Genomic DNA, 26,824 nt, shown 5'->3' with positions numbered 1-26,824 from the left:
CAACATTTCAGTCATCTGAAATTGACCTCTTTTTATTATCTTCTTTGTTGCCAATACATCACATTTTCCTGGTCCTTCATATTTTCAGTAGTTTTGGACATTGTGGATGTTTCATAAGTCAAGACTCTAAATTCTGTTGTATTCATTCCAAGGCTGTTGATACTTTGTTTTAACAAGCAATTGACTTGGTTACACTGAAGGTTGTAAACTCCATGTCTCTCATGGTGAGTGGCCATTCAAATCTCAATTCAGTACTCCAAACCTTAGCTGCAAGTGGCTTTGAATCTGATTTGTGCACATGTGGTTCACAGGTCAGCTAGAGACTTGGGCAGAGTTCAGATACAGAATTTGGGTCCCCCCTTCTCTGGCTCTGTCCTCTCTGGGATTTTTCCCTCACTCTCGTGGCCATGATTGCCCCAGGCTCCAGCCCCAGGTTCCTTAGACCAGAAACATGGCAGTCTTTCTATGAGAGTTTTAGCCACCCCCAGACACTCTGTGACCATGGCCCATCTTTTGGACAAGGCTGAAAAACAGGAAACTCACACTCTCCTCCAAGATTCAACTCCCCTCTGCCTGCATTTGTTCACTTCCCAGGTCTCTTAGGTAGTTATTTTTGGTAGTTTGTCCAGTTTATAGTTGCTATATTTGCGGGAGGGTTGGTCTGTTAGGAGTCTACTCCACCATACCACAGGGTGTGTGTCTCCTTCACCACTGTATCTGCACCATTGAGTTCAGCATCCTCACCACAATGAGCTGGTGTTCATGGCTCCCAATAGGCTCATTTCAAGGATAAAATTGATCATATCTAAGAAAAGTACTTTAGCATGTTAAATGTACTGTCAAATGTAAGGAGGCATTTAGAAATGTGTAGAAACTGGTCAGCTTCCAAAAATGCAAATACAGCCCAAATAAATGTTAAGAACAATATATTAAAGTCTTAAGAAACCAGAAACATGTCAGCTGAGCGTGGTGGCTCACGCCTGTAATCCCAGCACTTTGGGAGGCCAAGGCGGGTGGATCACGAGGTCAGGAGATCGAGACTATCCTGGCTAACACAGTGAAAACAAGTCTCTTCTAAAAATACAAAAAATTTAGCCGGGCGTGGTGGCGGGCGCCTATAGTCCCAGCTACTAGGGAGGCTAAGGCAGGAGAATGGCGTGAACCCGGGAGGCGGAGCTTGCAGTGAGCCGAGATTGCGCCACTGCACTCTAGCCTGGGTGACAAAGCATGACTCTGTCTCGAAAAAAAAAAAAAAAAAAGAAACCAGAAACATTTCAAGCGGGGGCACCTTCACTGTTAGGTGATAGGGCAACCATCTGGTCATTTCATTCGTGATTCCAGTTATTTTCATCTGCAGCAAAAAGTTACAGGATTTTCATTGTTACTAGAAATGAGAAAAAGTATATATATATATATATATGTGTGTGTGTGTGATTTCTGGCAAATGTATAGGTGGTATTACACTTGAATTATATCCATATCGTTCCTAAGAATAATTTTATATGCCAAGAGTTAAGATGCCTAAATTCTTTAAAAAGAACAGCAAACATCCAAAGGCCTTGGAGCACATTGAGATGCATACAATCTAAATGTATTCCTTTCAGGATTTTGATTATAAAAAAATTCAACAGCTCCCTCAAAGATAGAGATTATTTATTCAACAAACATTATGGCAGATTCAAGTAGCAAAACAATCTGTAAATTTGGGCATGTAGACCCAGAAAAGATCCTCTCTCAAACTGCTAACCTGGTGTTGCTAAATGAAACAGTTCTTGCCGAAGAATTTTCACAGGTGTTCATTTGCATCCATGAAATTCCTCTCATTACATCAGTTTTTAAACAGGTTGTTTGCATCAAGTTTCAAGAGTAATTTGTGAACATTGTTGTCTGACTATCCATCCCCATAGCAGAGATAGTAACTTCTTAAAATTTCCAGTTATTCCTAGGGATTAAAGAGTTGGAAAATAAAAAAGTAAAATTTAAATTACAATCTACTGGTCTAAGCCTATATCTTCAAATGGCCAGGCTTATAAAATGTCTTCTTATTTAATATCCTTGTCTCAGCTGTCTTTCCCATGCAATTTTTTTTAAACAGTCTCAATCTGGCACCTACTGCAGCCTCAACCTCCCAGGCTCAGGTAATTCTCCAACCGCAGCCTGCTGAGTAGCTGGGACTACAGGAGTCCACTACCACGCCCGGCTACTTTTTTTGTATTTTTTATACAGACAGGGTTTCGCCATGTTGCCTAGGCTGGTCTTGAACTCCTGGGCCCAAAGTGCTAGGATTACAGGCATGCGCCACCTCCTCATGCAATTTGAGCAGTATATACAATTGGAAGCCTCACATTCCAAACCCCACCTTCAACATGTTTCCCAAAATTTTCAAATCCCACCCTTTCACCTGGTCTTTCAGACCTTCCCCTAGAGCAGTAGTACCCAGTACCCAGTCCGTGGCCCAGGCATCGGGGACCCCTGCCCTAGGGTACATCTATTTGTTCTTGGAGTCACTGCCACAGCCACTATCATTATTCCCTGACGTGGCCCCTCACGGGCTTGCGCTGATGCATGCAAGCCAGCCCTCCATCACTGACCCCACACGCTGTTACCCAGGAGCAGCTCCCACACACATGCAAAGCTGATGTACCCCTGGGACTTCGTTCATTCCAGTTCCCTACCTAGAATGTCTACACAGTCCACACACCCTGCCACCGGACCTTCGCCGCCATGCAGACACCTCAGCTCAAGAATTACCTCTGACACCTAAAGAACTCACAGACCCCACCTTCCTCCCTTTCTCTTTTGTACCCCACATTTTAATATCTTCCATTTTTTCTTGTTTCTCTCCTCCCAGTAGACTGTAACTTCCTTAAGGGTGAGAAATGGGTCTCCATTCTCTTTGTATTCTCCAGAACTAAAAAAAATTCCTGGCACATGTTAAACATTTCACTACGTGTTTGTTGAATTAATAAAAGAATAAAGAAATAAATGAACTTATACTCTTTAATTCAACCAAGAAAATATAACAGTGGTCCCCTACATGTAATTTATCACTTACTCCTCAGCTTTATATAAAACTTTCTCCAAACTAGAATCACTCAACTTCTTTCCACCACTTCCTTCGAAATTCACCAACTTCAAAGGCTCCATAATTTAACCCTTCCCCTTTGATCCTTCTTTTCTGCCATCTTCCAGATTCCACATTCCTCAGGAGCAGGCTTAAGGCCTTATCTTTCTCGTATTTTAAGTGTTTGCTTAGTTCCTTTTTGTGCCAGGTCCTATAACTAGATGGGAAAAGGTTTTTTTGGTTGTTTTCTTGTTTTTAATTTATCATGTAATTTTCACAACTTCACAAGATGAATATTAATACCCATGATTTAATAGATGAGAAGATTAAGTAACTTGCCCAAGGTCACACAGCTAATGAAAGATGGAGTTGACATTTTAACATAAGGCTACTGTATTCTGAAGACATGCTCTTTTCTTTCTCTCCATCCCAGCATAGGGGAAAGGGGACAAATATTCTAGGCTGGATACTTACTTTATGTTCTTTCTGTAACAGATCAGTTATATTTTACAACAGGAAATATTTTTAAAACCACAGAATAGGTTCAGCAAAATAAGTGAAGCTTATCTTTGATCAGAAATAAAGGCAAAGAAACCCCTGGCTTCAAATTAAAACCCCATATATGCAAATGTAATTTTATGACCCAAGACTATTTTTTCCTGAGTTTTTTAACTTTAAAACACCAAAGCACAGTGGCTACAGAAGGAAGGTAGTCAAGGAGCTGCACCAAGGAATGAAATCGTATTATCACAGGCCTTAATACAACAAGCCAAATTCATTTTGAAAAAATGTATTCAAGTCTTAGACCCTGTGAAAAAACAACTCTTATTTTCAAGAATAGAAACAGCTAGGGGTTTTTTACAACTTCTTACAAGAAATTTCCATCCATTGGCTTTAAATTTTACTTTTCATTCAAAAGCACAGCATGTTTTTATATTGAAAACTTCCTAGGAAAATGAGAGCCATTTTCTCACACTCTGAATCATGGTTTTGCTCTGACTAGGTAAACAGTATGCACCCTCAAACTCTTGCTAGAGAGAGTCACTGAAACCTTTTAGGTTAAAAGGAAATGATTGGTAAATAGCTTTTCTCAATCTGAGTTCTTCTGTAGGAAATGGAAAAACAGAGAACCTACAATTCTAAATAGTAGCATCAGACTCAAATAACAACTTTGTGGGAAAACAAGGATCGATTTGAAAGCTAGGCTCCTTCAAGTCAGACTCAGATTTTGAGGGGCCCTGTGTTTTTATAATTTTGGAAGCTCTCTACAAGAAAAAGAAGGCAAATTTACAAATACAAATTTAATCATAAACACAAATATGTATCTAGAACAAAAAAACATAAAGCATAAATTTAATAATGCTGACAAATACAGCAAACAAAATTTTTCACCAAAATATGAAATAACATTTTTACTAACTGCCTGGGACATTTCGGTAGTGCTCCCTTTCCTATCTTTTTTAGCTGCATGCTCTTTCAAAACACTTTTTTCCTAAAAAATAAAGATTTAAAATTATTTTCTATAGTGAGAATAAAAGTTGTTTTTCCTTTAATTTGGCTAAAATTTGGAGTTCTTTCCAACATTAATAGCTTAGAATAATTTATTTCAGCTTCTCAACTCATTATTGATAATGTCATGTAAATTTTTAGAATTATTGACAAATTTGGAGAAATCTCTGTCAAGTGTTTTTCATATAGGAGCTATAAAACCTGGAAAAATACCTGCAGACTGCTGGTTCTATATATTTCAAATGTTCCTCTACTACCTACATACTGCCAATGTTAGGCTCTGCAAAAAGTGTTCTTCTCATAGTACACGTCACAAGCCTAGTGAGTAGGCACAGTGGCCAGTAGAACTATCTTCGAAAGCCCCTCCCACCCCAGGATAGTTATGAATAACTTACCTACTCAAGGAAGTGACTGCAAAGCACATAAGTAAATCCCATTGCTATGGCCTGAATGTTTGGGTTCCCTCAAGATTCCTAGGTTGAAATCCTAACTCCTAAGGTGATGCTACTAAGAGGTGGCACATTTGGGGGGGTGATGAGGTCATGAGGATGGGGCCCTCATGAGTGGGATTAGTGCCCTATGGAAGAGGCCTGAGAAAGACCCCTCACCTCTTCCACCACATGAGGACATAGAGAGAAAGTGCCATTTGTAACCAGGAAAGGGGCCTTCATCAGACACCAAATCTGCTGGTGCTATGATCTTGGACTTCCCAGCCTCCAGAACTGTGAGAAATAAATTTCTATTGTTATAAGCCACCCAGTTTATGGGATTTTGCTATAGCAGCTGAAATGGACTAAGACATTCACTGAAATCAAACTAAATATATCCATAAGTCAGCTTTCCCTTAGCCTAGTCCTAAAATCCCCATGGCCACTCCAGGGCCATTCAACGAGGTAAGTCAGCAAGAAAAGAGACATGATTGTGGCTGAAATATTTTTTGCAGCCAGGTACGGTGGCTCATGCCTGTAACACTAGCACTTCAGGAGGCCAAAGTAGGAGGATTACTTGAGCCCAGGAGTTTGAGGACAGCCTGGGCAACATAAGGGAGATGCTTTCTCTACAAAATAAATAAATAAATAAATTAGCCAGGCATGGTGGTATGCTCCTGTGGCCCCAGATACTCAGGAGGCTGAGGTGGGAGGATTGCATGAGCCCATGGAGTTTACAGCTGCAATTAACTATGATCACACCACTGCACTCCAGCCTGGGTGACAGAGCAAGACTCTGTCTCTGTCTCTCTCTCTCTCTCTCTCATATAGATGGATAGATAGATAATATATATGTATATATAATACTCTATATCCATATATATTATCTATATACAGGTGATGTATAATCTATATATTATAGATATAATATATATCTATATATAGATATCTTTAAAAATATATATATATATATCTTAAAGTACTGACATCTTCTACCACCACTCGTAATCACAGCCACAGGCTGTAAACCACACTGTGGAGAAAGGAGGCAAAGTGCGGCTCACCAGGCCCCAGCGCCAGACACTGGATTCTGGGGTTCTGTGTGTGTCTGCATAGATGCATGCATTTGCTTCTACCAGCACTGAGGAAGATTACCCCTGTTACACACTGGGAACTGGACTCAGAGCTACTCCCCAGCGGAGTGGGACCCAGGGCGGTGCTCTTTCCACTTCCCACGGCGGCTTTTCCAGCCTTCTTTTCCTCACCATAATAAGGGTGACACATACTCATTAGAGAAAACATTTTCAGCAGACGGGATTTTTTAAATTACCTGTAGTCACATTACCTAGACACAACCATGGAAAGATTTTGGCATATTTTCATGTTTTATGGAACAAAGAAATTGAAAACATTAAATTAAATCAAATCTATTTCTCTCATTATTAAAGAAATATATGTTCCCTGTCGAAAGTATGAAAAGTAAAAAAAAACTTAAAAGCATCTGTATTTGTTGGCGAGGGCTGTCGTAACAAAGTGCCACAGACTGCATGGTTTAACAACAGACATTTTTTGTCTCACAGTTCTGAAGGCCAGAAGTGCAAGAACAAGGTGTTGGCAGAGCTGGTTGGTTCCTTCTGAGGGCTGTGAGGAAAGGATCTGTTCCACACCTCCCCGCTAGCTTCTGGTGTTTTACTGGCAATCTCTGGCATTCCTTGGTTGATAGAACATTACACTGACCTCTCCCTTCTTCTTCACATGGTGTCCTCCCAGTGTGCAAATCTGTATCCAAATTTCCCCTTCTTATAAGGACACTGGTTATATTGGATTTGAGGCCCATCCCACTCCAGTATGACCTCATTCTAACTTCAGTAATTAACACATGATTTCCAAATAGTCACATTCTGAGGTAGTGGGGGTTAGAACTTCAACATACAAATTTGGAAGGGGGTTGGGGGACACAGTTCAACACAGAACACCATCCCAAATCCTATGAGCCAAAGAAAACCGATGTTAACAAGTTATTACTAGGTCGTTTTGGAAAGTATGGCCAGAAATTCTTTTGCTACTCTGCTCATTGAAGTTGGGGTCTGTGTCCCCCTTTCTCTGAATCTGGGTAAGCTGGGGACTGCTCTGCTCAGTAATCCTAGTATTCAAGTCATGACAACCCAGGCACGAGGCAGGGGAATGAAAGAGCTTCCAGATGTTTCCAGCCCCCAGCTACCAAGTCATTCCCAGCTTGAGTCTTACTGAGCTGAGGTCTCAGACACCAGGGAATAAAGACAAACCCTCCCTCCTGTGCCCTGTTGAAATTCCAGATCCACAGAACCCTTGAGCACAATAAATGGATGTTGTTTGTGATGGTTAATTTTATGTCTAGACCACAAGATGCCTAAATACTTAGATAAACCTCATTCTGGGTATGTCTGTAAAGGTGTTTGGATGAGATTAACACTGGAATCATAGACTGAGTAAAGCATACTGCTTTCCCCAGTGTTCCTTCCCCAGTCCATTGCAGGCCAGAACAAAAGGCCTGGAAAGGTAGAACTTGCTCCCTCTGCCGGACTACTTGAGCTGGGACATCAGTCTTCTGCCCTCAAACTGGGGCTTATACCATCAGTGCCCCTGGTTCTCAGGCCATTCGACTCAGCCTGGAACTACACCACCAGCTTTCCCGGGTCTCCAGCTTGCAGATGGCAGACTATGGGACTTCTCATCTTCCACAATCCATGAGCCAATTCCTCATAATAAATTGCCTATAATAAAGGTCTTATAATATATGTATTTATATACTATTGGCTTTGTTTCTGAAGGTTCCAAATACATTGTTTAAGTCAGTAATTTCAGAGGTGGGCGGAGGGCTAATTACCCAGCAATAATTATATTGTAATATTTCTAGTCAGAAATATTTTCTTACATTATTATAATTCTTAGTCTTTTTTCTGTGCCTTTAAAAATATTTCTCTTAATAAAGTGAGTCACTAACTTCTTAGATCAAAAGGAAATGATAATTTCTCTGATTCTGAGATTTACTTTAAAAAAATATAAAAAAACAGGTCAGCCTCACTTCTAAATATTTGCATTATATGAACATAATGAATATACTGAGTCCAGCCATAGGTAACACAGGGACATTCACAAGTCCCAGGTGGAGGACAGTATGAACTGAAGCTTTCTGACGCAGTGGCTGCTTAGAACTTTTACTATTCTTTCCTAGTTAAAAGTCAGAGAAATCAGGTAAACATTGAAGTCTTAAAGATGCAGACAACAGCTGGGCACAGTGGCTCATGCCTGTAATCCCAGCACTTTGGGAGACTAAGGCGGAAGGATTACTTGAGTCCAGGATTTCAAGAGCAGACCTGGGGCAACAAAGCCAGACTGTCTCTTTAGAAAAAAAAAAAAAAAAAAAAGACATAGAAAACATGTGAGGCTCTTGGTGATGCTAATGATGAATACAATGCACTACACCGCTCTGGTTTTGAGAAAGGGGAAGTGTTTGGTTCTTCTTGGCATTGGCTATCAACCATGTAAATAGTTTAACCAATATTAACAGACCCTGGAGCCAAATCAGCTTCATGTGGTCATCAATCATGACATTTCTTCTGAAACATGAGGTAAAGCACGTGGTGCAAGAAATCCACTTTCCGGGAAATGACGGAAACCTTAAGAGGAGCAGCTCAAGGAGGTTGTTGCGGGCCAAACCGCAGCCCGTGGCCACAGAGCTGACCAGACCACATGGAGGCCAATCAAACACCTGTGTGTGGGTCCAGCATGAACAACGCTGGTCTTAAAGTCCCTGTGGATCATGATCTCCTCATTACTGAGATGTTCATTTTGAATGCTCTTTCGGGTAGTAGATCTTTGAGATGTGTTAATGAAGGGATGGTAAGGTCAATGGTACCAGGCCTTGCAAATCTGAAAGTATATGCTGTTGCCTTGAAAGACAACAGACTTAGTTGGGCATGAGACTTAGTTGGGCATGAGGTCGTTCCCAACATTTCCCCCTGAAAACTCTACTACATGTGGTTTTATTGTCTTCTGATCTTGGGTGTTGCAAAAAAAAAAAAAAAAAGCCTATGGCCAGAGAGATTTTTGTTCCTGCATAGGAAACATACTTTTTTCTATCTGAATGCTCATATGGTCTATTTCTTATATCTTTGTAATGTGAAAATGCTGTCACTCTTTTTTCTTGGAATGTGGTGGATTCTTTTTTTTTTTTTTTTTTGAGATGGAGTCTCACTCTGTTACCCAGGCTGGAGTGCAGTGGTGCAATCTTGGCTCACTGCAACCTCCACCTCCTAGGTTCGAGCAATTCTCTCCTGCCTCAGCCTCCCACACAGCTGGGATTACAGGCGTCCGCCACCATGCCTGGCTAATTTTTGTATTTTTAGTAGAGACAGGGTTTTGCCATGTTGGCCAGGCTGGTCTCGAACTCCTGACCTCAAGCAATCTGCCTGCCTCGGCCTCCCAAAGTGTTGGGATTACAGGCGTCAGCCCCTGCGCCCAGCCCTATGGTGGATTCTTTTGATCTTCATCTTCAAGTTCTTTTCAGCACAAGAAACACTTGTTTAATTAGGTCTTTGGTTGTTGCTTCTATTTTCCCATAGGACTACCTAAGATTCTTGCATTGAATCATTCTTCCCTCCCCTAGATAGCTCTCATCTCCCACACTGGGCCAATATTTTTAATCCTTTTCTCTGCATTCTTGGAACATACCTTAGGTGGTTCTTCACATCCCTCATTTGACATTCAACAGCATTCTCTCTAATGTGGATGTGAATGCTATTATTCATCTTTAATTGCTTTTTAATCACTTATCTCTTGATATTCCCTGCCTCATACTCTGATTCAGACACATTGAACTTCTCTCAATTCCTCAACATTCTAGGGTTTTGTTTTTGTATTTGTATTTGTTTTTGGAGACAGGGTCTCCCTCTGTCACCCAGGCTGGAGTGCAGCGACATGATCACAGCACACTGCAGCCTCTACCTCTCAAGTTCAATTGATCCTCTGGCCTCAGCCTCCTAAGTAGCTGGGACTACAGGCGCGTGTCACCACACCCAGCTAATTTTTGTATTTTTTTGTAAAGATGGTGTTTCACCATTTTGCCCAGTCTGGTCTCAAACTTCTGGGCTCAAGCAGTTCTCCTACCTTGGCCTCCCAATGTGCTGGGATTACAGGCATGAGCCACTGTGCCTGAACAACGTCTTGGGCTTTTTCTTACCTCTAGGGCTTCACACATGGCATTCTTTGGTCATAAACACTCTCCACCACCATGTCATTTCATTTGGCAAACTCCTACATCTTCATAGGCGCTGAGCTCCAGCTTTCATGCAGGAAGCTTGCCATGGCCGCCAAGGATGGCTCGGAGTCCTTGTGCTTCTACTGTGCCCTGCCAACCCTATTATCACGCATTTCACACTGAATTGGAAATGCCAGTTCCCTTGTCTGGTACCTCACTAGATTCCGAGAGGACAAGAACCATGGCAATTTTATTCATCATTATATCCTCAGCCCCGAGCACCATTGCTGGCATGTGGTAAGCATTAAAAAATATTTTTGCCTATAATATCAGTCTTTTTCAATCACATCTATCTTTTTGCATCTTAAGAATTCTCTGCACAGCTTTATCCAAAGGTGGTACCAAACAGCATCTTTAGGGATACCAATGAGTTTCATTTTTAGAGCTCTGTCTTCCTCTGATTATTCAAATGTGTGTTCCCTTCCTCCTACTTGACAGCATTTTTTCGCAGATTTTATGTTTCTCCTCACCTCCTCCTCCAATGAATAGAATAGATCCAGACCTGGTGCCCACCAACAGACACACATCATATTGTCCTTGGCCTCACTTTCTGTCTACCTGGGTGCCTGTCAATCTCCTCTTCAAGCTAAAAAACAGACTGCAATGTCCAGCTCCCAGCCCCCTCCCATTTCCATCTACTGTGCTCCTCTAGACAGAAATGGGACATGCCCTGTCCCACTGCCATGGGTATTTAGTTAGAATTGGAAGAAATTCCAACTTCAGTCAATGCCACTTTAAACCAGGAGTCCCCAGCCCTGTCATTTTAAATGAATCCCAGGGACAATGACATAATTTTGACAATTTTGGCAGGTGTTCTTAGAACACACTTCAGAAGTCTTATTTATGTCCTATATATTAGAGTTTCATCTTAAACCAGCCTTGTACAGAAAATTTTGTAATCCTGTTAATGTCTTTGTTTTCTGCCTCTATAATTAAGAACTTACCTTTGACGTTTGGAGCACTGACCCTGTTCCTCTGGAGTCTTTTCCTCCTGAATGGGCCACTCCCAGCTTTTTCTTGAATAAACTTTTTTTTTTTTTTGAGACAGAGTCTCGCTCTGTCGCCCAGGCTGGAGTGCAATGGCGAGATCTGAGCTCACTGCAAAAGCTCTGCCTCCCGGGTGCATGCCATTCTCCTGCCTCAGCCTCCTGAGTAGCTGGGACTACAGGCACCTGCCACCATGCCTGGCTAATTTTTTAACTATTTAAAGCTGGAAAACAAATTAAAATAGAAAAATTAGCTGGGCATAGTGGCAACTACCTGTAGTCTCAGCTATTCTGGAGGCTGAGGCCAGAGGATGGCTTGATCCCAGGAGGTTAAGACTGCAGTGAGTCATGATTTTGCATCACTACACTCCAGCCTGGGTGACAGAGTGAGACCCTGTCAGGAAGGGAAGGGAAGAAGAAGGGAAGGGAAGAAGGGAAGGGAAAAAGAAAGAGAGAGAGAAAAGAAAGAAAACAAAAGAAAGAAAGAGCGAGAGAGAGGGAGGGAGGGAAGGAAGGAAGGAAGGAAGAAAGGAAGGCAGGCAGGCAGGCAGGCGGGCAAAGACATGCAGACTCAAGGATATTAAACTGTTTCAGAGCATGTGAGTTTTATTTTTCAAAACTGGAAGGTTAGCATTAACTGACAATGGCTTTCATAAATTCAAAATTCTTATTCTCTTCATCAAAATCAAGGTAATTCTACATCTACTTCTCCAGTCCCAGCTTCTCACCTTCTCAAGCTATAGGATGTTGTCGTGCAGGTGCCCTACAATCATAATATCAAAATGCTCCCCACAAGGTAGAGGAAGTAAGTTTGGGCCAAAGAGAATAAAGGCATCAGATAGAAGCAAAGGGGAATGAAGGGTATACATGCTGCCGTCATTCCAATCTCTGATTCCAGCAATGCCTAAAGCCCACCCACAATGCTGCCATTCCTGCAGGCACAGGAACCACCCCATAAACTTCAAAACATGCCCTTTTGCCAAGCAAATTCAAACTGGTTTTCTCCCTTATGCAACCGGGGGTTCTCACTAATACAACTGCTTTACGTAATACCTATATTGCTGTAAAGTTCAGTATAGATAATTTTTATAAAATTTTTTAAATCTTGTAATTACATAGCACTTCACAATTTTGTAAATTGTTACACACATTATCTCTCTTGGTATGCAAAAATAATTGCTTGAGATGGCTAGAACAGCATTTACTATCTATCGTTTTAAAATAACAACAACAAAATAAGACAAAGAATAATTTAAATTTTGCATGAGGTCACATAGCTAGTGAGAACAAAACAGGAGATGAACTCAAAGTTTCTGACTCCAAATCCAATACTCTACACCCAGAACTCTGGTCTTCTGATTGGTAGTCCAGTACTCCATGCACCACTTGACAGCTATGCACGTTTGTTAAACATACTAGAGACTGTCTTTTGAAAGGAAACCTCTCCACCATGTAAGTAACTGCCTTCTAGTTAGCCTACTTTGTTTCACTTTTGTTTTTGTTTTTGTTCTGAGACTGGGTCTCTTTCTGTCTGTCGCCCAGGCTGGAGTGCAATGGCGCAATCTTGGCTCACTGCAACCTCTGCCTCCCGGGTTCAAGGAATTCTACCACCTCAGCCTCCCGAATAGCTGGGATTACGGGTGCCTGCCACCATGTCTGGCTAATTTTTGTAGAGATGGGGTTTCACCATGTTGGCCGGACTGGTCTTGAACTCCTGACCTCAGGTGATCCGCCTGCCTCAGCCTTCCAAAGTGCTAGGATTACAGGCATAAGCCACCGTGCCGGGCCAAGTTGGCCTACTTTGTAACTGTGATTTTTAAAAATAATATTTCCCTAATACAAGGTATACCTGGGCTGCAATTATTTCGCTTACTAGAAGCTAATGAAGAATTGGTGACACCTTGTGGCAAAAGCTTATTAATTCATGTTCTACTGCTACCCACTTTCAGAGATGTCCAAAGGCTTCATGCACTTCACTAAGAAGTTAAGACAAGAGCAAAACTTTTGGAAAGAATAACCTAGGGTTGCAACTCTGCCTCTGTAACTAGATTCTCTCCTCAATAACTCTACATGGGCTTCAGTCCCTCCTCTTCAAAGCACCTGTGTGACTGTCAAGTTCACAGATGACTTCCAGGTTGGCAAACCCAATGATTACTTCTCAAGTCTCATCTTTCTCAACCTCTCAGTGATATCTGACCAGGTTGAACACACTGTTCCTGAAACCCTTGGATGTGACAAAATCAGTTTCCCTTCTCATTTAAAATTTTTTAAAGCCATCTAAGTGCTCATGAGTACCAAATTTATATCTCTAGTTCCACTGAACTTCAGACTCATATCTCTAACCTGCCAATGTGACGTATGTATTTGGATGTCCAATAGCATCTGTCCAAAACAAAACTCTTGGTTTCCTACTCTTTCCAATAATTGACTGCATCGCAGTAAATAACATGCTCATCCTGTCAGTTTAGTAAAGCCAAAATCTTAGCAGTCATTCTGTAGTCCTCCACTACTTACTATTAGTAAGTGGCAGTGAGGAGTAGAGGAATAAAGGGACTTAGTTCATTCTCCGAAAGCTCCCAGATGCACCTCTTCTCTCCATTTTCCCTACTATCACCCTAATTCAAGCCAGAGCCTCTCATTAACCTACTCAGCACCTTCCTAACTAGTAACTTAATCTTCACCTCTTACAATCCATTCTTCACATAGCAATCAGTGATCTTTTTAAAATATAACTCAGATGATATCCTTTCTTAAAACCCTTGAACGGCTCCCCATAATCCCAACTCCTCCTCCATTCTACAAAGCCCTCCAATTTGCCCCCACCTTCCTCAAAATGCTCTAAAAGCTCACGTCTAACCACTCTTCCCCAGCATTCCATGTTCTATCCACGCTGGCCTTCCTTTTGCTCCTTAAACATACAAGCTTGTTCCTTCCTTAGGAACAGTGCACTAGCCACCACCCTCTGCCTGGGCAGCTCCCGCAGAACTTCATGTGGTTCGCTGCTTCTTATGTCACAAGGTCTCTAGTTAGATGTTACCTTCTCAGGCCTTTTCTGCTACTTAACGGAAGGCAGCCACTCATGCCCCCCACCACCACCACAAAGTTTTTGTTTTGTTTTCACCGAACCTTTTATCATTCCATGAAATTTTCTTTTTTTCTTTTTTATTTGCCTATTATCTACTTCCCTACAGTAGGACAAAAGCTTCATCTATCCCAAGCTCTTATAATACTGCTCAGTACAAGGCAGGTGCTTAGTGTCTGTCGAATCATGAACTATCGTAAGTTCTCCCTTGCATTCTCTTACTGATGTGGTTTGGATCTGTGTCCCCACCCAAATCTCATGCCAAAGTGTAATTCCCAATGTTGGATGTGGACCTGGTGGGAGGTGCTTGGATCATGGAGGTGTTTTTCATGAATGGTTTAGTGCCATCTACTTGATACTGTCCTCAGGATAGTGAATGAGTTCTTGCGAGATCTGGGTTTTTTTATTTTGTTTTGTTTTGTTTTCTTTGAAGCAGAGCCTCACTCTGTCGCCCAGGCTGGAGTGCAGTGGCATGATCTCGGTTCACTGCAACCTCTGCCTCCCAGGTTCAAGTGATTCTCCTGCTTCAGCCTCCCGAGTACCTGGGATTACAGGCACACACCATGCCCGGCTAATTTTTGTATTTTTAGTAGAGACAGGGTTTTACCATGTTGGCCAGGCTGGTTTCAAACTCCTGACCTCAGAGGATCTTCCCGCCTTGGCCTCCCAAAGTGCTGGGATTACAGGTGTGAGCCACTGCGCCCAGCCAAGATCTGATTGTTCAAAGGCATGGAGCACCTCCCCTTCTCCCTCTTGCTCCTGCTGCTGCCATGTAAGACACCTCACTTCTCCTTTGCCTTCCACTATGACTGGCAGCTTCCTGAGGCCTCTCCAGAAACAGATGCCGCCATACTTCCTGTACAGCCTGCAGAACCATGAGCCAATTAAACAGCTTTTCTTTATAAATTACCCAGCCTCAGGTATTTCTTTATAGCAATGTGATAACAGACTAATACATTTACCTGTACTTAAAAACATTTCTGAAACCATAGTCTTTCACTCACTTTTTGCACACTTAAATGGAAAATATGCTGCTGCTTCTTTTCTTGGATAAATTGTATACCCCTGCTATTCACTCATTCAAAAAACTATTATAACCAAACATTAAGTAATATCGTAGGACGACAAATACAAATGGAACATGATCCCTACCCTCAAGGAACTCATGGCCTAGTGGAAGCAAACATGTTAGCAAATCATTATAAAAGCCATGTGGCAAGTAAAAGATGGCGTTGTGGCTGCAGACTATATGAACCCAAGTTAGAGGCATCAGAAATGGCCTCCTGACCAGGCGCTGTGGCTCACACCTGTAATCTCAGCACTTTGGGAGGCCAAGGGGGGTGGATCACCTGAGGTCGGGAGTTCGAGATCAGCCTGACCAACACGGGGAAATCCTGTCTCTACTAAAAATACAAAATTAGCCAGGTGTGGTGGTGCATGCCCATAATCCCAGCTACTTGGGAGGCTGAGACAGGAGAATCGCTTGAACCTGGGAGGCAGAGGTTGCAGTGAGCCGAGATAGCACCATTGCACTCCAGCCTGGGCAACAAGAAGTGAAACTCTGTCTCAGAAAAAAAAGAAATGCCTTCCTGGAGAAAACAGCAGGAACTGAGGTTTAAAAGAGAAGTAGAAAAAAAATCCAGGAAAAGAGAAAAGGAAAAATCATAAAGCACAAACACAGTGTGGAAACATGATAGTTCATGCAGTGGGACTGCAAGTGCTCAGCTCTACTGAGAAAAAAGTACAAGACAGAAATCAGTGAGATGTGAAATTCGAAAAATACGCAGTAACTGGGTAGTGGCAGGCTTGTAGCATAGTTTAAGAAACTTGAACTCATTAGGCAGTGGGTTATGGAGCAAGCATGATCAAGGATGCCTTTCTGTTCGATTATTGTTTGGTTCCATAGACGATTTAATTTAGACTACATGAGGTCAGAATGATGAGGTCAAAGGCTGGTAGGAATAGGAAGGATACAAAAAAGAGGATCCAGAAGCAAGAAACACTGAGGAATTAAAATGGACAGGACTTGGTGATTACTGGGATATGGAGAATGAGGGGAGGGGAAACAAGCAAAAGGGGCAAGAAATGGGGGATCTGGGAGTGGGAGGACAATGAACATCATAAGCTGATGCTTTCTTGCATTAAGTTCTAGAGTCCAGCAGTCAAGGGCTTAAGTCTTGGTCCTGTCACTTGCTTGCTATATGACTTTGGTAAGTTATTTTAACTTCTCTAAATTTCAGTTCCTTGCAAATTAAATGGGAATAATATCAGAATCTACCTCATTGTTAGACTGGGATTGTTATAATAACTAAATGAAATCAGGTATGTAAAGTGCTTAGCTTAGTGCCTGCTACACATCAGAAACACCTATTGATTAAAGAATTTTAAAATGATTATCTATGTCTGCAGTCATAGATCTACCTTTTCTCTTCTTACTATAGACAAATTGTCCATGTTTCTAGGCAAGGCCAATCCCTCAACTTATGCACAAAAGCCTATTCCTTTTTGCCAACATCATTCCACCAATTCTTCCCTCCATCCCACACCATCCATTCCACCCTCTCTCCTGAATCACTTCTAGAAACATAGACACATACGCTCAATTCTACCATTAAAAAATATTGAACCTTTTCTTGACTCAATTTCCCTTTAACTACCAGCCCATTTGTTTTTTCTTTCCTTGAGTCATAAATCGCTCTTCTGCCACTCTCTTCAGGATCCATTATAACTGAACTTTCTCTTCTACAACTTCATGAAAGTTGCCTTTTTTCAGATCACCAGAGACCTCTATGTTGCTAGATCCAATGTTCTTATCTTGATTAGCATATGTATAGTATTAGATACAGCTGATTACTCCCTTCTCCTTGAAACACTTTCATTACTTAACTCCCAGGTGACCAGGCTTTCTGCATTTTCTACCATTTTGTTGGCCCTTTTTTGCAGTCTCCTTTGCTGATTATTCCTCATCTTTCCAAACTCTAAATATTGGAACGCTCAAGGCCTTATCTCTCTACACTCCCTTGGTAATCTTATCAAGTCTCATGGCTGTTGATTCAAAAATCCATTTCTGTAACCCAGACCAATCTCCTGAAACTCTAGACTCCCATGTCCAACTGTCTACTCAACATCTCCACTTGGATGACTAACATGCCTTCCAAGCTTGATGTGCCCCAGACCAAGCTGCTAATGCTCACTCCAATAATGGATCCTCCCCAGCGTTCCCTATATCACTAAATGGCAACTCCATTCTTCTAGATACTCTAGTCAACAACCTTATCATGGCCTCTAGCTATAACTGAATAGTTTAAATTAAATCAGTCCTCTCATGGGAATAAGCATAAAAGGTGAACATTTAAAAAAGCACACATAACAAAAACTACATAGGCTGTTTGAAGACACTGGAGAGCAACAAAGATGGTCAAGACATGAGAGACTGGGATCCCAGGAAGAGAGATGCATAAAGTGATACAGAATTTCTCCATTGCTTTTTCTTATTGGGTCATTTGCTGAGTTTTGTGCAGGGCATTTATGGCGAGCAGAAAGCAGTGACCTGGAGGTATCAGGGAACTTTCAGATATGGGGAGATAAAACAATGGAGTTGAAAACTGCTGACAGGACTTGAAGGGACAAGATCCCAAAGAAAGGAGGATCATAGAGAAGCCAGTCTGACATTTAGTCTGGCTTTTATCCTTGAAGCATTTGCTGAATTCTAAGCTGTAAGGGCCCTGGAAATCAAGAAACCAAACAGTTGCTAAATAGCTAAAATGCTAAGTGTGCATTTCAACAGTCTTAGAGAGCTGGGAGTACAAAAATTGGAGTTCAAGGTCACCCAAAGATGGGGACCTGTTAAATACCACAGATGTTCATGTTGAGAAAGAATAGAAAGGCCTAGCTCTGGTATAAGGCCAAACCAGAAAATGATCAGCCCTCACAAAGTCTGAATCCCTGATTAAAGGTCATCTGAGGCTGGGCGCAGGGGCTCACGCCTGTAATCCCAGTACTTTAGGAGGCGGACGCAGGTGGATCACTTGAGGTCAGGAATTCAAGACCAGCCTGATCAACATGGTGAAACCCAGTCTCTACTAAAAAAATACAAAATTGGCAGGGCGTGGTGGTGCACACCTGTAATCCCAGCTACTTGGGAGGCTGAGACAGGAGAATTGCTTGAACCCGCGAGGTGGAGGCTGCAGTGAGCCAAGCCGGTGCCATTGTACTCCAGCCTGGGCAACAAGAGTGAAACTCCGCCTCAAAAAAAAAAAAAAAAAAAAAAAGTCATCTGTTCCTACTCTAATTGCTTGCCAGAATAAAATTAAATCCTTTCTGGAGAAAGACAACATCAGCTACAGTCTCTATGCAATTTATTTATTATTTATTTATTTATTTATTTTTGCCAAAGCCTCTATGTGATTTTTTTCCTATACAATGTCTAACATTTAATCAGAAACCTTAGGTTCATCTCTTATGCCTTTCTTTCTCTTGTGCACCACGTCACGTCTGATCTGTTCTACCTTCAAAATTGAGCTGGGATCTTCCCACCACTTTGGGCCCAGATCCAGAACCAAGCTCCACCAAAAGCAAGGCAGTCTGCCCCCGGACATGGCCTCGGCACTGACTGACCGCACCTCTCGGGCCCGAGCACCACACCCACACCAGATCCAAGCCACCCTCTCACCAGCCTTATTGGGAGCAGCTTCCTATCTGGTCTCTCTGCTTCTGCCTTTGCCCCACTTCAGTCTATTCTCAACCAAACATCTAGAAAAAACAAATTTTTTTAATCAAACTATGTCAAGCTTCTACTCAAAACCCTTTAGGGACTTTTAACCCTAGAGTAAAACCTAAAGTCCTTTCACTGACCTACAACAAGGCGCACGGCCCGGCCTCTGACTTCATCTCCGAATGCTCCTCCTTGTGCTCACTCTGCTCCACTCACTCTTACTCCCATCCCCAACACCGCTTCCTGCCTTAGAACTAGGAATTGGCTGCTTCCTTGACCTGGAATGCTGTGACAATTAGTCTCAAGTTTCATTTCTTCACCTCCTTCATGTTTTTACTCAAACGTCACCTTCTCAATGAAGCCTTCTCTGACCACTATAAAATTGCTAGGTCTCCCATGCCCCTAGCACCTAGCCTTATTTCCTGCTTTATTTCGAATTAGCTATTATAATTATGTAACACACATAATGTACTCACTTTTTTTGTTTGTATGACTCCTCCACTAGAATATAAATTCTGTCAAGGCAGGAGTTTTAATGTGCTGTTTGGTTTTGTTTTTCACTGCTATATCCCCACTAACACCAGGGGAGTGGGGGTGAGGGACAAGAAAACAACAATGCTTGGCACATACTAGATACGCATAACTATTTGTGGAATGAATCATTCAGTTTCAGATCATCCAAGAGTTGTCCACAAAATAGTCAGATATCCAGCACTGTCACCTGAGGGAGAAGTCTAGGTTAGAGATACATCCTTTGCTGCCCTGAGTATATAGGTGGTACTAGAAATTACAGACGTGAAATGGGACTGCCCTGGGAGAAAGTACAAGAAGAGAAACAGGCTGTGGATAAAAACTTGTACAGGCCAGGCACAGTGGCTCACGCCTGTAATCCCAACACTTTGGGAGGCTGAGGAGGGCGGATCACGAGGTCAAGAGAACAAGACCATCCTGGCCAACATGGTGAAACCCCGCGTCTACTAAAAATACAAAAATTAGCTGGACGGGGTGGCACACGCCTGTAGTCCCAGCTACTCAGGAGGCTGAGGCAGGAGAATCACTTGAACCGGGGAGGCGGAGGTTGCCATGAGCCAAGATTGCACCACTGCACTCCAGCCTGGCCACAGAGTGAGACTCCATCTAAAAAAAAAAAACAACAAAAAAAAAAAAACAAAAAAAACAACTTGTACAAGAACCTATGGTAGCTATCAATTTCTTTATAAAGCCCACTGTGGCTGGTATAGCACTATTGGTTACCCACTTAATACCCATTCAATCCTGCCCCAACATCCTCCTAACAGAATTTGTTCTCCTCCTCCCTGGCCAAGTGTTTCTTGGAGGCCTAGAAAGACTGATTACCTGGTCTAATCCAAATATGGTGGTCTTATATAGATCCTAAGCTTAAACCAATATGATGTAATTCTGGTCAGTTGGGAGTTTACGAGGGGGTTTTGCTCTTCCAATAAAGACAAAAGAGAAAATACTTCTATTACTACTTTGTTGAAACCAACAACCCAGGTGACAGAGTGGAAAGGTAGGGGAAAAAACGTGTTGTTGATAATGTGCTGAGCCCCCAAGTTAACCTCCAGGTTAACCAACCTGGGGAGTGTAAAATAATGAATTCCTTATTATTTCAGCCACTTGGAATTGGTTTTTTGTTACTTGAGGGAAAAAATATTCTAATTAATATGCTAGTGTTTACTGTTTCCACGATGTGGTATCAGCCTTTCTGTCTATAGATATTTCTACAACTCATCAACACAAACCTTGCTTACAGTTTTCCAAATACACCTTGGGCTTTTTGAGCCTTTGATCAAGCCATTCCGAATGCACTTCCCCCAAGAGGCTGGCCAGTTAAAATACTATCATTCATCAAACACAATTTAAATGTCACTTTCTCCTCTAGCCCTTTCAGAAATTACCTCAAAATTAAATGATCAGACCTAAAATATTTTGGGAGTGTTTTCGCCTCTAGAACTTACCATACACCTTTATGTTAGTGTTACTTATAGAATGCCTACATCTGCTTTAGGTCATACACTTCAAAGCGCAGAACGGGTCCAGATCTTAATATAAATGCTTGCCATTTACCAGGCACAGCTCTAAGTATTAACGGTTTTAATCCTCAAGACAAAACCTAAAGAGATAAATTCTTCTATTGCCACTTTGTGGATTAGGAAAATGAAGCACAAAAACATTTAACTTGCCTGAGGTTTCGGAGCTAGTACATTCTAGAACCTGGATTCAAATCAAGACAGCAATTAGCTGAATGAAGGTATAACTGCAAATGCAAATAACTGATCACAAGGGATACACATTCACTCATACAAGATACAAGATTTTTAACGTTGCTGGTACTAAAACCAAAGCGTCTTGCGTTTTTAAGCGCAACCCCACCCCGCGATACTAGATATATTCTTTAGAGCTGGAAGCCTGATAGATTAGGGGGAACTATGCCTTTGTATTTTTTAAGACTCAGTAAATTGCTCACTTCTTTCCCAAAATGAGGTGTCTGTGGGGGAGGCCCCTGTCGCTCCGTGTGCCAAGGGTCCTCCGATTGCTAGCACACAGCGGTGAGCAGAGGAGGCAGGTGAGGAACTGCACGGACTCAGCTGCAGAAGGCGGTGGCAGCCCGCCCCTGGGGCGGGAGAAGGGCAGGTGCCGGGAGACACCAGGAAGCTCTTCCCCGCCCGGGCACGTAACAGAGCTGGGAGCCTGGCTGCCAGGGGCGTGTCATCGCGGGGGCAGCCTGGGAGCGCTGCTGCGCCGCGGCAGGAGAAACAGCCGAGGACACCCTGGAAGAGCAGGAGCACGTGGGCCTGCGAGAATGGCGCCAACACCAGCCCTGCAAAGCCACATTCCAAAGCCGGGCCGAGGACAGCCACCGTTGCCCCGCAGGCCGCAAGGATAACGGTCAAGCCAGCCAAGGCCGCCTCCCTAGCCAAGAACCTCGCAAAGCGCAGGCGCACCTACCCAGGTGGCGCAGCTGGGCGGAGTCAAGAGCCGGAAGTCCTTTGTGCGGCAGTCCTTCCCGGGAAACCCGCGGACCGGAACTCCCCGGAGTTCCCGCCCCCAGGCAGAACCCTGGGTTGCTGGGCAACCGATGCGGCCGCTGCAGCTGGTCTCTGTGGTGCTGGGAGCGAGCCCAGTGTAGCTCCCACCTCCTGCGCTGGTAACCTCCCGTCCCGCCCGCCTCCCTTGTTGTCGCCTCTCCTCGCGTCGCGGAATCCTTGCCCTTGGCACTACTTACATCTCTCCGGGTCCCACAACACCTTAGCGCCCACCTGCTTCAAAGCCAAGCTCCACCGAAAGCGAGGCCGTCAGTCCCCGGACATGGCCTCGGCGCTGACTGATCGCACCTCTCGGGCCCCGAGCACCTACACCTACACCAGCCGGCCCCGAGCACTGCCCTGCCAGCGCAGCCGTTACCGGGACAGCCTGACGCAGCCGTGAGTGACCAAGCCAGCCCCTGTGTGGTCCATACTTGCACCCCATCCCCAGGCCGGGGTCTGGCCTCTTCGCCCTGGCAAAAAAGCTGCTCATGCTGTCTTCCCTTGGCCGCATTCTGCCGAAATAAAAGTTCTGCCCTAAGGAATCTCCCGTGGTGTAGAGGAGTGAAGCAGGAAGGGGCATGGGTTGGCTATCAGTTAACTTTCAGTGATATGAGTTGCTGCCGTGTTCCTTAACATGTACACGAATTGGCTCATTTCACAAAGTTTGAATTGTACCGGTGTGTACTGAGGGCCAGCCACGTGCTGAGCACCTTACTGGGGGCATTCCAATACGTTTTCTTAGTTAATCCACAGTGCTGTGAAGTTGGTTTTATAACTCCATTATGCAGATGAGGAGACCGCAGTGCAAAGATATCCAACAGTAGCATATCCAAAATGGAGGCCGAGTAAGTCTCTTCGGCAGGCTTTGAGCAGGAGTAAGATTATTCTTCCATGCAGGACCACAGATTGGTTTTTTGTGGTGGTGGTGGTGGTGGTTGCTGTTGTTGTTTTGAGACGGAGTTTCGCTCTTGTCGCCCAGGCTGGACTGCAATGACGCGATCTCCGCTCACTGCAACCTCCACCCCGCTCCCCGCCCCCGCCTCCTCCCCGATCAAACGATTCTCCTGCCTCAGCCTCCCAAGTAGCTGGGACTACAGGCGCCCTCCACCACGCCCGGCTAATCTTTGTATTTTTAGTAGAGACAGGGTTTTGCCACGTTGGCCAGGCTGGTCTCAAACTCTTGGCCTCAAGTGATCCGCCCGCCTCGGCCTCCCAAAGTGCTGAGATTACAAGCGTGAGCCACCGTGCTCGGACGGCAGATTGTGTTTTTACATCGATGAACAGTTGCAAATATTCAAACATACATAGGAAAGGAAACGAAACAAAACATAAGCTCTTTTTTTTTTTTTTTTTGAGATGGAGTCTCGCTCTGTCGCCCAGGCTGGAGTGCAGTGGCACGATCTCGGCTCACTACAAGCTCCACCTCCCGGGTTCACGCCATTCTCCTGCCTCAGCCTCCCAAGTAGCTGGGACTACAGGCGCCCGCCACCACGCCCGGCTCATTTTTTTTTTTTTTTTTTGTATTTTTTTAGTAGAGACGGGGTTTCACCGTTTAGCCAGGATAGTCTCGATTTCCTGACTTCATGATCCGCCCGCCTCGGCCTCCCAAAATGCTGGGATTACAGGCCTGGGCCACCACACCCGGCAAAAAAAAATAACCTCTTAAAGTTCTCTTAAAGTTAAACGGTTCCCTAAATTTCTTTCCATAAGCCTCAAATGTTGAATTCAGCAGAACCTTACAGGAATGCAAGCTCCATGGATGCAGGAACTTTTGCACCTTTTGTTCACCTAGTACAATGCCTGGTACATAGTAAGCACTTAATACGAATTGTCGAATTGATGATTGAACATCAACAATGTAATTATTGATGCTTATTTCAAACGCTCTTTCTAAATTCATAATTATCTTGTTCTAACAAATTCTTTTTTTATAAGAGATGTCTATCACTGTAAGAAAACTAAAATAGAAAATTTAAATTTGAAGAGTGATCATTTATGTTAGAAAAGGATTCAATTTTAAAATTTCCTAATCCTTCCAAAAACACTTTCTGATGCCTTTGAGTGGTTGCTTACAAATCATTACTATCCAATCAGACCAACAGATTAGAAACAAGAATCAATGGTGGTTCATTAGGAACAACTTTTTTGATAGTTGATTAGTATATTGAAGTAATCTGTTGATTAGTTGATTAGTATATCTGAGTAATGAACAAGACAGAAAAATCTCAATTTTGAGGAAGTAGTATCTTACAAATCATAATCATTGATATCCTAATTGATAAAAAACTGATATTTTATCCATAATTTGCTTATGGGTAAGGATAATATTCTCCTCTGATATCCTTATGAATAAAATATTTTTTAAGTGTTCAGGAGAGTAGCCGGGCATAGTGGCATGTGCCTGTAATCCCAGGTACTTGGGAGGCTGAAGCAGGAGGATCGCTTAAACCCTGAAGGCGGAGGTTGCAGTGAGCCAAGATCACGCCACTGCACTCCAGCCTGGGCAACAAAGCGAAACTCCATCTCAAAAAAAAAAAAAAAAAAAGTGTTCATGAGAGTACTTGTCTTAATCCATTTTATGTTGCTCTAACAGAGTATCTGAAACTGGATAGTCTATAAAGAGATGTATTTAGCTCACAGCTCTGCAGACTGAGAAGTACAAGAGCATGGTGCTGGCATCTGCTTGCCTTCTAGTGAAGGCTTTTCTTGTTGTTTCATAACATGATGGAGAAGGTCAAAGGGGAAGCAGATCCGTGGGAAGTGGCCAAACAGGAGGAAGTACCTCATTTTGTAACAACTTGCTGTCTCTGGAACTAGTCCTGTGAGAACTTAATCCAGTCTCTTGAGAGTAAGAGTTCCCTCACTACTGTGAGAACTGGTGCCAAGCCATTCATGAGGGATCCACCCATGTTCCAAACACCTCCTACTAGGCCCCACTTCCCAACACTGCCATATTGGAAATTAAATTTCCATGTGAGTTTTAGTGGGGATGACAAACCACATCCAAACCACAGCAGTACTTTTAGTACTTGCTGGTGAGTAACTAAATGACTATATCCAAAAAGAGTATGCTTTTGTGTCAATCTGTCTCTATCCTAGAATGTCGTTTAGTTCTTTCCTGTTCAAAATTTTATGTTGAACTGGATAAATCTTCAGTTTTTCAGATGACACATGGCTGGAATGGATAACTAACTTATGATTGAAGGGAGTCAAGGTTCCAAATTATCTTGATTAGGTATATATAACTGGGCTGAAACCAAAAAATGAAACTTAATTGGAAAGCTGTGAAGTTTGGGAATGAGAAGTCAGCTACACAAATACAGAAATGGGAGTATCTGATTTTTCCTTTGAAAGGGTCTAGAAATTTAACACAAGTCTAATGTGAATCAAGAACTTCCACCTTTTCATAGGATTATAAAGCTGAAAGAGAACATTTGAATACTAGTCTTCTCATTTACAAACAAGAGAATGTAATACATCTTTTATGTATTTCTTGGTAGTTGGGTGATCATAAACGCCATTAAATTCACCTTTAGGCATGTGTCAAAAGACAATTGTGATAATGACATCCTCATTTTACAAATCCTTTGGTAAAGGATATATAACCCTTCTAATAAAATAACATTTTTAATGCAAATGAATTAAAACCTTAGAACATACCTTTTTTTTATTTTTATTTTTACTCAGATCAAATAAGGTTTAAAATCACTGTAGTGGGCAGAATAATGATTCCCCAAAGATGTCCTCTTCCTAGTCCCCAGAACCTGTGAACATGTTATGTGGTAAAAGGGACTTTGAGATGTGATTACATTAAGGATCCTGAGATGGGAGATCTTGAGATGGGAAATTAGCCTGGCTTATCCAGGTGGGCCCAGTAGAATCACAGTGGGGCCTTAAAAGTGAAAGAAGAATGGGCGCGGTGGCTCACGCCTGTAATCCCAGCACTTTGGGAGGCCAAGGTGGGCGGATCACGAGGTCAGGAGATAGAGACCATCCTGGCTAACACGGTGAAACCCCGTCTCTACCAAAAAAATACAAAAAAAAAAAATGAGCGGGGCGTGGTGGCAGGCGCCTGTAGTCCCAGCTACTCGAGTGGCTGAGGCAGGAGAATGACGTGAACCCGGGAGGCGGAGCTTGCAGTGAGGCAAGATTGCGCCTCTGCAGTGCAGCCTGGGCGACAGAGCAAGACTCTGTCTCAAAAAAAATAAAAATAATAAAAAAGTGAAAGAAGAAGGCACAGGAGTCTGAGTCATAGAAGGAGATGTGTCATTAGAAGCAAAGGTCAGAATCACACAAATGCTGACTGGAAGGTGACCACAAGCCAGGGAACGAGGGCAGTCTCTAGAGGCTGGAAAAGGCAAAGAAACATTCTCCCCAGGACCTCCAGGAGGAGTGCAGCCCTGTTGACACCCATTTTGGACATCTAAACTGCAGAATTCTGAGAATAAATGTGTTATTTTAAGCCAACTACGTGGTTAGTAGTACCATTTAATGAAACAGGAAACACTGAAGAAGTAATGAGCTGGAATGGGAGAGTGATAATTAGTTCAATTTTGAGGTTGCCTTCCAGATAACATAGTGAGATGTCATTGGGCAACTGGATATGCCTAGAGTTGAGAAGAGTTCTCAGCTAAAAATAAAAATTAAGAGTTTTAGGTATATGGATTATAACTGAAGTCTTGAAAATGGATG

The 26,824-nt window shown here is 42.9% G+C and overlaps 1 protein-coding gene and 1 long non-coding RNA gene across 3 annotated transcripts in view; one reads left to right on the top strand and one right to left on the bottom strand.

The window, feature by feature from the left end:
• Positions 1-1,636: 1,636 nt before the first annotated feature.
• LOC129060120 (uncharacterized) lies at positions 1,637-18,764 on the bottom strand. Its single transcript, XR_008526543.2, has 2 exons — positions 11,245-18,764; positions 1,637-1,942 (listed from the first exon to the last, which is right to left on the bottom strand). It is a non-coding gene; the product is annotated as an uncharacterized LOC129060120 (long non-coding RNA).
• The window catches only part of RSPH3 (radial spoke head 3), a 25,935-nt gene continuing 17,874 nt past the window's right edge, over positions 18,764-26,824 (top strand). The window contains exon 1 of one of the 2 annotated variants that reach the window (XM_024248630.3): positions 18,764-22,528. In XM_024248630.3, coding sequence (XP_024104398.3) covers positions 22,413-22,528 — 116 coding nt within the window. In that variant the 5' untranslated portion in view covers positions 18,764-22,412. The remainder of the gene's footprint in view (positions 22,529-26,824) is intronic. The other variant, XM_063725077.1, reaches the window with a different exon arrangement.

The sequence above is a fragment of the Pongo abelii genome, chromosome 5, assembly GCF_028885655.2.
Source record: "Pongo abelii isolate AG06213 chromosome 5, NHGRI_mPonAbe1-v2.0_pri, whole genome shotgun sequence".
In the NCBI taxonomy this organism is placed as follows: Eukaryota; Metazoa; Chordata; class Mammalia; order Primates; family Hominidae; genus Pongo; species Pongo abelii.
The sequence above is the reverse complement of the archived record's forward strand: the minus strand, read 5'-3'. Positions and strand labels throughout refer to the sequence as shown.